This window comes from Lissotriton vulgaris, chromosome 4_1 (assembly GCF_964263255.1).
Source record: "Lissotriton vulgaris chromosome 4_1, aLisVul1.2, whole genome shotgun sequence".
Classification (NCBI taxonomy): Eukaryota; Metazoa; Chordata; class Amphibia; order Caudata; family Salamandridae; genus Lissotriton; species Lissotriton vulgaris.
In genome coordinates, this window is record NC_141691.1 from 616280346 (window position 1) to 616295469 (window position 15124).

At 44.2% G+C, this 15124-nt stretch overlaps 1 protein-coding gene across 1 annotated transcript in view; it reads left to right on the plus strand.

The window, feature by feature from the left end:
• LOC147722334 (mediator of RNA polymerase II transcription subunit 1-like) overlaps positions 1–13546 on the plus strand; it is a 597606-nt gene extending 584060 nt beyond the window's left edge. The window contains exons 16-17 of the mRNA XM_086966831.1: positions 10325–10433; positions 12991–13546. Of these exons, the coding sequence (XP_086822957.1) occupies positions 10325–10433; positions 12991–13483 (602 nt within the window). The 3' untranslated portion in view covers positions 13484–13546. The remainder of the gene's footprint in view (positions 1–10324; positions 10434–12990) is intronic.
• The last annotated feature ends 1578 nt before the right edge of the window (positions 13547–15124 follow it).

The following is a 15124-nucleotide window of genomic DNA, read 5'->3' on the forward strand; positions in this document are numbered from 1 at the left end:
TTCGGATCTTGAGAGGGACCCACTTGACTCAGGGCAGCCTGTAAGGGGTTGATTTGAATATGCTGCATAAGGGACAACACGTTTGCAACCCTTGGGACCTTTATGTTGATGGAGCTGAGTAGAGCGGGCACTGGCCGGTGCCTGTAGGGGTCTCACCAACCCCACGAGCAAGTAAGATGGATAGGGATGGGATTAAGCACTCTGCCAAGTTGGGGATGCGGGCGGGAATTCGTCCGCGGTGCAGGGGAGCAGGGAGGGGGTGGGGGGGAGAAGTTGTAATGTTACGGTTATTGTTCTTAGTCATCACTACTTCCGTATGGAACACGGTCCTACTGCAGGCCGTACACTCCTGGTACCCTAACACAAGTCATTGCATATGCGTTACACTCCACTGCCACACATCAGTAACACTGGTCACAAACCCAGATGGCCCAACAGGAACGAGATGCACCCGCTGAGGGCGGCCTTCCGAAGACAGTGGTGCCCCCCCTGAAACTGCTCACATGGAACGTTAGAGGCCTGGGGGACAAAATTAAAAGAGGATTGGTCCTCCAAACCGTCAAACGCCACGGGCCTGATTTAGTGATGCTGCAGGAAACACACCTGGCTGGGTCTACATGCAAAGCACTCGACAGACGTGGGTATGCCATGGCGGTGCACGCGGAGTTCACTACAGGGTCCAGGGGCACTGGGATACTCCTTAAAAAGAACTCATCCTTTATGGTTGAAAGCTGCAGGACGGACGACCAGGGTCGTTTTGCGGCGCTATATGGCCAATGAGAGGGGAGACCCCTCAGCGTGGTGTCCGTGTACATCCCCCCAGCGCTCAACTCTACAGCACTGCCGGCGCTTGGGCAATTTCTCATTGACCTCCCAGAGGGTGACATGATCATTGGGGGGGACTTTAATGCAATAACAGACCCCTTGCTGGACACCTTTCCCGTACGGGAACGCCAGAGAGGGACTGCCACGCTTCCTGGTTTTTTGACCGCGCTAGGCCTCACAGATGTTTGGCGTCAATTGAACCCCATGGCGACTCAATACACGCACTACTCCTCTACGCATAACAGCCTCTCACGTATTGATTACTTTTTCTTTTTGGGGGTGGGACTGGGATCAGTAGACAAACTAGAAATCCTGCCCAGAGGCATATCTGATCACTCCCCAGTGTCCCTCCACCTTACTACCAAAGAGAGGAAGCGCGCCAGACTTTATCCGATATACCCCAACTATTTAACAGTCCCTGGTATCAGAAAGAAACTCAAATTGGCCACAACGCACTATTTTAATGAAAATGTAGGGACAGTTTCCTCGCCCTCGATACTCTGGGAAGCGTACAAAACAGTCCTGCGCGGCGCAGCCATAGCAGCAATCACGGGGCATAAATGAGACTCCAGAAGCGAACTCGCTCAATTAGAATTGGCACTCCACACCGCGAACACCGCCCACATGTCGGACCCCACCCCTGAAACCACACATACGCTTCACCTCAGACAACAGCAACACCAGGCTCATCTTACAACGATTACTAAGGGACATTTGGCAAGCACCGCACACAGGATATATGACGTGGGTGATAAGGCTGGGAGGATGCTGGCTTGGTTGGACAAACGGGGTGGTAGCAACAGAGGTATACAGAGACTCTACGCACAGGATGGCCAGCTACAGACACACCCTGAACAAATAGTACGCACCCTAGCGCTCCACTATCAGGAGATATACACCCCGGTGCGGACCGTCACGGAACGGGAGGTGATAGCGTCGCTCGACCACATTACCGTCCCCGCGCTTTCACAAGAAGCGCAACAGGAACTAGACACTGACTTGACGGAAAACAAAATCCAATTGGCAATACAGACGTTACAATCCAGCAAGGCGCTAGGGCCTAACGGGATACCCGTAGAATGGTATAAAGCGACAGCTTCCCTGTTGAGCAAACCCCTGCTGAATATGTATGTTGAGAGTGTGGAGAGGGCGGAACTCCCTCTAGACCAACGCACGGCCACAATAGTAGCCATTCCTAAGCCAGCCAAACCACCGACTGTATGCACCTCGTACCGACCCATTTCCTTGCTCAACGTGGAAGCAAAGATCCTGGCGAAACTCCTGGCCAGTCGCCTGACCAAGCACCTACACACCCTAATACACCCCGATCAATCAGGTTTCATGCCACACAGGAGCACGGCACTGAATCTGCGGAGGGTCCATGGGGTGCTGGCACGGGCGCATCTCCTTTCGGAACAGGCTGTCATTTTATCCCTAGACGCCAAAATGGCTTTCGATCTGGTGGAGTGGGAGTATCTATTTGCGGTCCTTGCTCGTATGGGCTTCGGCCCGAAATATCTTGCATGGGTACGGTTACTGTACAAGTCACCGATGGCACAGGTGGTAGCGAATGGTCACATTTCACCGACGTTCCCACTGGGACGCGGAACTAGACAAGGGTGCCCGCTATCGCCCCTACTCTTCGCGTTGGTACTAGAGCCATTGGCCATCCTGCTCAGAGCTACACCACTGTTTCGGGGCATCACCTGGGAGGAAGGGTGGGAGGATAAAGTCTCCCTATATGCAGATGATCTGCTGATCTACATGGCTAACCCCAACGAGGGAATTCCTGCCCTATTGACTCTGTGCGATGAACACGGGAAGGCGTCAGATTACACCCTGAATTGGTCCAAATCTATAATATTTGTGCTTAAAGGCACGGAACCATTGTTGCAGGATGACTGTCCCCTACAGTTAGCAACCGCCTCCTTTAAATACCTGGGTATTTTCATCACCACTAATGCGGCGGACTTTTATGCCGCAAACTTGGTGCCACCTCTGGCACGTCTACGTGCAGATGTTAAATACTGGGCTACCCTGCCACTGACCCTCCTTGGGCGAGCGGCGTTATATAAAATGATGGCTCTCCCCAAATTTCTCTATGTGCTAGAAAATACCCCTTATATGGTGGCTCCGCGCTACTTCAAACAAGTCGCTGCACTGCTGTCCACTTTACTGTGGAGCAACGGCCCAGCCCGTATAGCGCATGACAAATTAGTGAAAAGCTGGTATGAAGGGGGGATTGCGCTACCCAATCTTCAATTGTATTATTGGGCGTCCCAACTTAAGATAATTAATCACTGGATCCACGTCCCGCGGGGAGACCCCGCATACAAGACGGATTGGTCGCAGCTGGGGACGGACGGCATGCTTTCGGTGCTATACAATTTCTCGCAAGTTCAGAACCTGCTTGGACCGACGTTTCATACGGCGGCATTATGGCATGCAGCACAATCTCGACTGGGTTGGAAGGGGAAAATCACCAGGATGACGCCGTTGTGGGACACAAAAATGCTAGGAAACTTAAGGTCCAGTAAGGGTTTCACACAGTGGGACCACATAGGGATTTCCGTGGTAGGAGACCTCTGGGACAAAGGCACGGTGGTTGCATTTTCACAGCTCCAGCAACAATATGGTCTGGGCCCCACTGAAACATTTAGGTATGTGCAGATCCGACACGCACTACTACACGCAATTCCACCTGACACCACACTCCCGGAATCGTCGCCACTAGAGGACAGGTTACTGACGGACTTTATGGAACAAAAAGCAACCTCTCTCACATATAAAAAACTGGTTAACAACCTGGCAGACCCCACACAGAACCTTAGAGAGAGATGGGTTGGGGAACTAGGCGACATGGACGACACAGAGTGGAACGAGGCGCTTGCATCACCAAGAGAAGTGGGCATTTCGGCTAGGTTCAGGTTAGTGCAGCTCAAGATTTTACACTGCACTTATTACACCAGAACGCTTCTACACAGAATACAGAGGGCACCACACCCCTTCTGTCTAAGGGGCTGCGGGGAGGAGGGAACTCTACTCCACACACTATGGGATTGCCCAATGATCCAAGACATCTGGATGCAAATTATGCGCACAGTCTCCCAAGCCCTTGAGGTGTCAATCCTGCCTGAACCCCGTAAGTGCCTGTTGAACATTTGGGACCCTAATGACCTGAACAGGTATGGACAACTATGGGTCACGTTGGCTGTGACAGTGGCCAAGCGGGACATTGCACAAAAATGGGGTGCCCCAGAGTTACCTACGGTGGCTGGATGGATTAGGAATATGGACCTCCTAATGGTGAAGGAAAGGGCGGTATACGTGCTACGGGCCTGTCCCCGTAAATGGAATAAGGTGTGGATGCCATGGAACAAATATAGGGGAGAACCATGTGAACCCTTACCGGAAGACGAGGACTTGGAGTCAGAGGAGGAAGAAGATTAGGAAGGGCGGGCATACATAATGAACTCTGGTTTGTGCTGGGGTGGCGCGGGAGTGTGACATTACCTTTGACAACGTGCTGATCATGTGCAATGGCTAACAACTGACTATGAACGGGTATAACATTCTATTGAGTGATGACATTAGTTGGGTTTTATTGTTTTACTTTTTCTGTTAATTGAACTTGCTGGGAACTGATAACTGTACCATAAGTGGGCGGATCACGAAATGAAAACAGGGTATGGTATGAAAGTGAGTTAGAGTCTGTGCGAAATGGTTGTTAATACTTCATCCATGTCCATAGTGAGAAGATAAATGCCGCATGCCAGAATGTAATATGTTTTATCCGTTTCTCTTGAAAATAGCCAATGCTGATGTGAAACTGGCAACCGAATGTGTCAATGTGAATAACTTTTATGCCTTCTTGACAATAAAGATTTTCACAAAAAAAAATATGCCATTAGGTATATGCCAATCAAACCATGTTTAGGAGAGTGAGCCCAAACACTTAACCACTTGTTAGCAAATGGGATAGTACAAAGAGTCCTAAGGCCAACAAAAACAAATTCAACAAAATTGGAGGCAAGCAGGCACATTTTGGGGGGAAAGACCACCTCAAGGCTGACAGGTCTTAACACTGTGATACTAGTTGGTATACTCATAAATGTTTTTAAGAATCAACCCCCATAGTCTTTAACTAATATTTCCACACTATTTTCAGCAACAAGGATATCTAACAGTACAGTACACCCATGTGGTGATCGCTTGCCCTTAATGACTGCCCCTTACTTGAGTGCGTATATGGTTAAAGGTCAAATTATTGCATACATTTACTGTCCAATGAATTGAGGGAGCGTCTTAATGTTCAAAGATGTATCACAGGTTCAACGATGTTGATTCCAAAAATGTCTTTAATTGCAGTTCATACAGAAATGGCAACAGCTTATTCATCCAATTCCATTATTTTTACATGACCGAAATACATGTTAAACAGCCGACGCATTTCGTCCTAGAGCGGACATCAGGGCTGTTAAAGAAAGAAAAATTCACAAAAATCAAATAAGTATCTAATACCTATCAAATATTTTCCAAAATCTTGATACTACACATTGACCATATAAAAAACACAACACTTAACATTTGTGGCCTTTTGACCTCCTCCACCTGCCTATTTCACACTCTATGTGATTGTACATTCTTGGAATATTGCATCCCCTCCAATACAAAAAAGCACCTAATCAGAACTCACATTGCAGTCATAATTAAATAATGAAATCTGCCTACCTCCCAATATTCACACAGTATGAATGTAGACTTCTGACCAAATACGCTTCTTGACTCACTATCCTCCAGACTTTGTACTATCAGTTCTAGGAAAAAACTGCAAATATAGTATAAAAGTTCAGTGAGTGCATTGCTAATGTTACAAATCCTAATGTTCTAATATGAGAGTAAACGTTCTCTACATTATCCCATGGATCATTTACCATTTCAATTAATACTGCCCAGAGCTTGTCTAATTCAACAAGACGCTCCCTCAATTCATTGGATGTTATTATGGACTGATTAGGACCTTAACGGTAGATCTCTATGAGGTTTTTAGCGTACTGTGCAAGAAAAAGAAAAATTGCAAAGAAGTGACAAAGAATTTGATTGTTTATTTTCTGTGCTTGTGTTTTTACCCTTACCGTTTGTCTCATTAGTGTATGCATACATTTACTGTTTAAGAACATGTGTAACATTGAAAACCAATGAATTTGGATAGAAAGTCAATGTTAAATATCAATCTGAACTCACTTAAAATTAGAAATGCATTGTAAAATTGCCTTATGATTAACAGTTACACATTCTAACCTCTTCCAGGCCCTTCTTTTTGCAGAAATAATTCATGAAAAAGATACTTTTTTGCACCCTCTCTCCTGATCTGCCTTTCTTCTTCATTCCCTTTGTACACCAGTGCGTGGCTTTGTGGTGTCCTCGGGATAGTATTGAGTCCATGGCAAGTCAGCAACATAACATGACCTAATTAATTATTCCTTGGATCTTTCTTTCAATCACTTTTCTTTGGAAAGTTGTGTGCTCCATAAATGGATGTTTTTTGCAATCTCCATAAATGGATGGCGCAATGTTTTGATGATGGTACATCTCGGGGGATTTTATTGAACCTTGGCAACTTTGTGAAATATCCCACAGCGCGTGCTGGTATATTCTATCTTGTTTGACCAGATGGTCACAACTATATAGTTTGCCACAATTTGCTCTTCATTCTACTGTGTGTCCTCATGTGCTTCTCTCGCGAGCTCTGCACCATTTCTCTCCGAGAAGGTTGGTCACGTGCTGTGGAAACACCAGAGTACAACAATGACCTTTCCCAGTCACCTTGCGAGGGTCCACAGCTGAAACAATGGACATACATTATGGCTTTGTTGTCCTCTATCTCTTTTTAGCCTCCCCACGGCTCTCCCGGATGTGGCATGTCTATAGCTGCTATGTGGACTACTAGGAGTTTGCGAGCTTCTGTGCTCTCTCCGGTGAAGCAAAAAGGCAAGAATGCACATCTGGAGCTAAGTGTAAAAAGGATAATTGCCAAAAGAGAGGGGGAAACTGAGTCTCAACAAGTAGCAATGAGTCAAACCTATCGTAAATGTCATTATTCGAAGAAGTACTGTGAGAACCCATACAACATACTGGAGAGTCCTACAACAAAGTACTGGAGGTCACCTCTGCAGCTGCATCCACGTGCACCCGCTGGTCAAACTATTTAGAGCTTCACTGCATTACCGCTGATGTCCTGGAGTCAAATTATCAACGAAAATGAGTCCCCATAGGAGCATTTTAAATGATTGAGATTCCGAATTTGAAACTGTTTTCTGTGGAGTAATGCATTCTTGGAGTAAAAACATCCTAAAACAAGTCTAATTGTCTGTCTCGCTGCATCACTGGAATAAACATGCACGGGTGTCTGTCCTTGTATGTGAGTTTCATACACAGCAAAAATATATGTTTCAGTGTTGCCTGAATCTATTTATACTTGGCTTGTATTGTTGTTTACAAAAAAAAGATGTGTGCATCCGCAGTTAAGATTATTTAGTAATTGCGGTGTAATCAAACGAAATTTGCACATATGTAAGCAGGGAATGGATTTGTTAAAAAAAAAATGAAGCATATGGTTTATTAAGGTGAATTTTAAAAGGGGACATTTTAAGTGATTTTATAACGGATCATAACGGAAAGTTGATTCAATGTGTTTAGATTTTTGTAACGAACCAACAGAAAGTATGATTCTATCAGGTATTACCGCCGGATGATTCCTTCCTTAAACCCCTTCCAGGCGCCAGACTGGCTCTATAGATTTTATCCTGGAATGAATACTGGCCTCGTATGGTACGACACAGGGGTGACTGGGACGTCTCTCGGCCCTACTAGAAATGGCCGGAGCAGTTGAGATTTTTCAAGACTTTTCCCAATGATCATCTTTTTGTCCAAAAAAAAGAGAGTTTCGACATCGTTTCCCTTTCCAAATCACGTCCTGCCATGATTTGAGGGACCTGTCCCAAACAATGCACTTGAAGTCACCGAGGGAAAGACAGCCATGGCATTTAGTGATTGCGGACACATTTGAAGCAGTCTTAAAAAGAAGCCGTTAATCGTCATGAAGATGTCACATTATCATACCATTTCAGTATGATACTTAATTCCTCTGCGGGCCTATGAGAGGCATTAGCCTTTTGTGAAGGCAAGCAGTGAGATGGACTTAAATATGTGTTTATTGTAATTCATAAAATCCACATTTGTTGCATAGTACACTGGTTGTTGGTCCTTTAAGCAGAGATGGAGTGGGAAAAAGGCAAGCAGAAATTTTGACTGCAATCAGTAATTTTCACACTCTGGTGATAACAAGGAAACTATTATCAAGTAATGCATCCCTGTGTAAGAGAGAAAATTGAGAAAAGTAAGGTTTTACATACTTGAGGCTAACCTCTGGCTCAGCCAATCAAGAAGAGATCAGTGACTCACTGTTGTGAAGTGAATTTGGACCCTCCAAAATGGAATACCCACACAGACTCTACTTGGCAATGTAAATACAGTATTTACTAACTGATGTGGAAGGGCGAAAGACCTTCAACATACAACACGAACTGCACCTCAGTCCTACTTGGGCTTTCTCATCTTCCAGCTTGCTTGCAGGCAGGCCTTTTAATACATATTACAAAGGGTTATTACAAACAGTAAATAATGGTTTACTAGCAAGTTACAGATTTAAGATGGAAAACCACTTGAAGACCTGTGACCTCTTAACTCCCGAATTCCGATCCAATCCATTACACAATGTTTATTACACACTCAACAATGCTTGGCAAAGAAGCGTTATTCTGTTGTGAATACATGTTCGCTTCATGATACATTTTTTAAGTGAAGTGCGTGCTTCCAGTATATGCACATAGGACCTCCGTGTGCTCAGAACTAATTTACTTCCCTGACCCATTGTCTAATCCGGCACCTTAGATCTCTCTGTGCTCGGGGCTAATTCAATTTCCTGTTCTCATTATTTAATCAGGCCACGATCTATTTGAAGTTACAGAGTCTGAGCCATTGAACTTGTGTTAGAATCCTAAATGATTTTAGGCCTTTTAAAAATCAGTTGGCCTTTAAGTGAAAATCATTTTAAGTTTCCTGTTCCATTGTATCCTTAAGTGATCTGTTCACCTTACTCATGTCAATTGGGGATTTGGGCCTAAAGTGGGTTTTAACCATGAACAGCTGTGCGGTTTCTGCTTGGTGTTTTATATTTCTTGCAGTGTGTTCATCTTTTATATTTCCTATAACATCACAACTAATATTTTGCTACATAATTCTATATATTCTAGGTATTGCTGACTCCTAAGAACCTGGGCATGCTTACCTAGACACCTTAGTGCACCCATCCTGTTAAAAGGGGTAGAAAAGCTTTTCATTGTTATCTATATTCTCCCAGTTAAGAAGTGATGGCTCTCCTCTCCACCTGTGGTTTTAAGGGCTATAAAGATTCATAAAATGATTGGTTTTGGCATGCTTTATTACAACTCAATAGGCAGTGCACCATTACAAAGAGGTGTGCCATCATGTTTGGTCTTGAGAAGATGTATAAACGCTTACCTGTGCACATTTTATAGGGACATGTGCATATTTGCTACAGCAAGAGTCAGGAGATTCAGAAAACACTTATGGCTTCGGATGTATACTGCATGTTTCAAAAGTACAAGTAAATGTTTTTACATTTCTTATTAAATTGTGATCACTCAAATATGGCAGTGCACCAACAGAACTGTCTGGCTGTGAGGACCTGTTTCAAGAATAATGTAATGTTTATTCGGACACATTTAAAAGCAAGCGAGCAAAACGTTTTTTGAACAAAGAACATGCAAAATTGGATACAATGCTTTATTTTGAGGTGTGCAAAGGACCATTGTAGTAACGCACTTGGGTATGCATTTCGAGTAATAGCTTTAGACCAAAGAAATGTAATGTTTCTGCTTTGCACTCTGTTGTTTTGTAATAAAACGTTTAGGTGCTGTGGCAATGTAATTTCATTGATATGGTTTTCTCAATGCTACACCTGGATTGGTTTGCATTTTAATTAAACATAAACCAATGAATGAATGGTAGGTACATTATTAATACAACAATTTTTGCACAAGTTAAACGAAGGCTTTCACATATATATTTTTTTCATTCCAACGATATTAGCAACTCGGGACGATGATGAAAAACAAACAGGGCTGGGGGAAAGCATACATTTTTGTCAGCCTCTTTTATAATCAATTTTATTCACTTAAGTACATACTTAGAAGTTTTGTTAAAGGCAGATATTTTAATGGACCGCATATTTACAACATAAAAAGGCGCAGTTATAACTAGCATGGTGGTTAAGGAGTGTTGGGCCACTGTGCCCAAACCAGCCTGCCAGGCAAAACAAAAAGATGCCTTTATGCAATACATGTGACCTACCTGTGAGACACACAAAAAAGTGAGTAGTTTACAAATTAAAAAGTGTTTTGTTGTATGTGCACAGTTGCTGTTGATGTCCAAAACTCTCGACAAATCCAGTGCAGCCTCCACCTGGATTCTGGAAGCCCAGCTGCACTGTGCACCAATGAATTTATTGCTCGAGTTCTGCAATGGTAAGTATATATAGATTTTGTGGCATTACGTAATTCGTGTTTATAAGCCAACCATAAAGCCGGCCATAAAGCACTGCAGGGTTGGGATTGGCTATGGGGAGCCTGGGAGCCCGGGTGCTTCCTGCTGCCAGCGGAGATGGGAAGAAGAGGACGAAGGAGAGGAGGCGGCGGCCGGCCCAGGTAAGTGTTTTTTTCTCTCTTTTAATTTCCTTCCCGCCCCCTCTCATTACTTCCAATCGGCAACAGCCGCTACTGCCTTACAGACATGATTAAAGTAAAAGCCATATAAGGTTCTAACAGCAAAGTTGTCAGGCAATCTATGAACAACACTCTTGCTTAAGTCATCAACAGCAGATCCAAAGATTCGGAACTAATATTGCTCAATGATTCCTAAACTGAATTTTTAACAACAATTTTCTAGAAAAAAAGGTGCACAGAGGTGGGCCATAGCCAAGATCAAGATGGCCACTTTCCTTCTTGAGCTCCAAGTCACCAGCACAGGTAAAGAAGCACCGGTGTGTTGAGGGTGATCCTACCTTAGTCATCTAGCAGATCAAATTCAAAGAAGAATAGACAGTCGCCATGGAGTGATTTTGGCAATGGATTGCTTCCTGGGTGTAAAGATGTGACTTAACAGAGGTCGACACCCTCGCGCCACTCTCTGCCTGCAAAGGGACAGAGCCTCTCTGACGCTGACCAGTGAGTCCCTTATACTGGGTGAACCTGTTGGCTGAGTAACTGACATGGCTCGGCAACCTGGACCTGGTACCTTCTTTGTAAGTGCTATTATTGTACTTTGTTCGTGGTTTATGTTAATGTAATTCAGGTTATTGTGTGTATTCTTGTGCAAAATCTTCAAAAGGAATAGGTTTAAAAAAACTACGTAGAACAAAACCACATTCGACACAAACACCAGTCCAGTTTGAAACCCTCAGGAGCCATGAAAACTACATTGGCCAGTATCAGTGAGGAAATCCTCACCTCCAACATGAGATGCGTGACATGTAACAGGGTAGACTGCTGGGATGCCGCTACTCTTCTCTAAAGAGTGTGATGGGACTGTGGAGGACTTGCTACCGCCATGAGTCTGTTTCTCCTTTTCACTAATTTCAGGTAGTCGCTCATCATGCCTTCCCAATGAGGCTTGTTCCTTTCAGTGCCCATGCTTTTGAAGCTGGTCTGTGCTCCTCTCCAACCAGTGATTGATACGAGGGGTCCCGGTAATCCCTCATCAATAGTTTGATGTGTTGCACAGAGGCCCGGCAAGCAACATGGCTGGCCCCTACAACCAGCAGTGTATGCTAATCCTACTGGAGGTCCTGGGAGTGTCCCGCTCACTTCCTGGTATTTGAAATGGTGGCGGGGCTAGTTGTGAGGTGCTCTCCCTGCGGGGCTGGATAGAGAGGGAAAAGAGCAGCAGCAGTTTAGTGGCAGTCTGACAGATGCCAAGTGTCAGGCGGATGCACAAGTTTGCCTTCCAAAATGTTGATTACAATGCAGTTCAGCAAACGGAGTGGTGCAGTGGGGCAAACTGCAGGGGTTGTGTTAAGGCGAGCTATCGGAGGGGGAGGTTTATGGTGGTGGACCCAAAAATGTTGTTGAGGTCCCTACCCCTGTAGAGGTAGGGTTGTTGACATCAGGGGCACTGTTTCGCTAGATTAATTTATTGCATTTGGGGTTTTCACTTCAAGGTTCATATTACAGTAACAAAACTAATTAGACTAACACCCGAAAGCCTAGAACTGGAACAAGATCTTGCTGAAAGCGTTGAATCTTTTGGTAACTTAACATGTTTGCCTTGCCTGATGTGGTCACTTCAGTAACATTATGCAGAGTGCAGGGTCTTAGAGGCGGAATAGTTGTGAGATGGTCGCAAGACTATGCGGGAATAGCATAGGTATTCCAGCGAAAACATCAGAGGCCATTATTGGGCCTGATTCCGGGGGCGGTGGGTGCTCTTCCTTTCATCGGTCACACTCCTTCAACATCTAATTAGTCATGAAAATATTAATCAGACTCTTCTTCCACTAATATGTGCTTTAATTGAAGATGGGTTTATGGTAACTCTGCCCTCTTGAACTGAACTTATAATCATTAAAACATTTCAAACTGGTGCTGCGTTTTGACCCTGCCTTCAAACGTATCGCAGAGCCCTTGTAATTAATTGAAGAAAGGTGAATGTCGCCTCTGTCAAGGAGAAAATGAGGGATGCAGATTACACTCCTAGTAGAGTAGGGGTATAAGGGTGTCGGTCCTGATCAGCGAAGCAGTGCTATCCTGACTCCCGACTAAAGAAAAAGTTTTGCCAGACAATGAAGAGGAAAATAATAACCAGGCATGTTGCCTTTTCTAATGCTTGTTGAGTATGGCTCCGAGCATTCTAGAAAGTTTGGCTGCAGAGGCTGTTTGATTTTGCGAACTACCTTGAATGTCACCTTGAAACCAACGGTACCATTTTACTATGTGATTCTAGTTAAATGTTACGACCCGTGGTGTAATTTAGCAAATGAGATTATCGTTGTGAACATTGTTTCAGCGTGTTGTTTTTTCTTTTTAGCTGCATGTCCCTCCCTGTGACAATGAGAGCCATTTTCAAAAGGGCTCCGAAAATGGAAGAGGTCTGTGAAACGGAAACGTCTACAGTAAACGTTGAACAGCTGCACATTTTAAAAAACAACTTTGAAAATTCACAACTTTTTACAAAGGAAGAAAACTTTGAACAGTCAAACCCTTTAAAAAACCAAGAGCACGTGGTTCAGTCTCCAAATTCGAAAACGGAAGTAATCCTTCCAGCTGCACCCATGGATACTGATGAGCATTCGCCACCACCGAGCGAATCTATAATGGCAACTTCACAAGCCAATGGCGCCCCGACTGAAGCGTGCAGTGATGCTGCTGTTTTTCACGTGGTAGATTTAAGCCCTGAAGATGCACAGCCTAATGGTCATTATGATCCAATCAAAAGTATACCTGATAATTTAATTGAACCGGAACTGAATCCTGTAATTGAACCGGAACTGAATCCTGTAAGTGAACCAAACACCTCCTAGGCATCTCTCGTTCTCCTTTACATGTATGTATGTATGTTTGACTCCAACAGTGAATACAAGTTTCCAAAAGCATGCCTTGTCTCTTCATTTACACATCATTCTTCATTTAGTAAATTTACGGATTAAGTACACTGTTATAAAGACATGACGTTTTAGGAGCACACCCACTACCAAGTGGACCTCTTGGATGTAGTTGGGTATCTATTGGTTTAAAATATGTGCATGAATTTGTTTAGCACCCTCCAAGTCTTATTAGGCATCAGCACTTTGTAGAGCGTCATGGAATTCCTTGCAGTATGGTACTTTGGAGTGTTCCTATTGGAGCAGGACTAAGACTGATTTTCATATCGTTGATGCACAAATCTTTTCCATTCACAAGATAGCATCTAAGAAGTCAAGCATGAAGTGGTTTCCATGAAGAATACAAAAAAACGAAGGATGGAATGCTTGAATCAATCCCAGCCACTGGTAAGTACTCGACTGTCTCGTTCCAGTCCATCATTTCTTTTTTTGTTAACAATGCCACCTCAGATTAGAGCCATTTGTATGCAAATCAGCCTTGGTCCTGCTTCAATAGGAACATGTCAGCCCAAACTGCCAAGACAAATCCTTTCGGAACCAGAACACAAGCAACTCTAGACTGGCTTTCACCTATTTGGGCCTCTTCATCCAGGTGTGGCTTGGTTCCAGTGGTACAATGAGCAAGGGACTAACATCTGGGCATAACCATCACACATAGGGCACCACAATGAAGAATACAAAAAAACTGATTGATGGAATGCTTGAATTAATATTAGCCAGTTTTAATTTCTCAGGTCGCAAACCCAATCCATATTTTTTTGGGCCACCTCAGATTAAACCCAGCCATTTGTAAATCAGCTTTGGTCCTGTTCCAGAAGTAACAGTCCGACTCGAACTGCCAAGTCAAATCCTCTCTGAACTTGAAAACAAGCAACCCGTGGATGGGTTTCAGCTTAATTGGGCCTCTTCAGTTGTGTGCTGTTTGTTTCCTGTGCCACAGTCATCACAGGACCAACATCTGGCCAAATCCAATGCACTTAGTAGGACCTAGTACTGTCAGTTATGATAGGCCCACCTACATATATTAAGTACTTCATTAATGGTGGTAGTGTGAGAACATGGGGTGGTAGGAGTTCTGCTATTCCCACATCAGAACTTTCCATCACAGAAATACTTGGAAATAATTTTAATTAAACCGTGTTTCCGATCTGTACAGGGAATTATGGCTAAGAAAAAGCAGTAAAATCCTTACAAGCCACACCACCCAGGACTCCCATCTGTCTAGTGTTGAAAAATATCTGGGGTTGGTAGGTTTCCGTACCTTCTGGATGACCACATGCCCAAATGTGTGTGTTTGTGACCCAGCAAGGAATCGAGCATCCAAGCTCCTCGCTGAGGCGCAGTGATGTGTGTCTGTGCCCAGGCAAAACTGTGTCTGTCCCTTAGCAAAGCTCCAGGCATTTTGCATATTTTTGTTCAAAGTAAGAACAATACAAACCGTTCCAAGCTCCTTGCTGGGGCACAGAGGTGCCTGTTTGCACCCCAGCAAAGAGCCAGACAGTGGAATTGTCCTTTGGCCAGAAAGAACTCCAACATCATGCAGGCACCTTACTAGAGTAC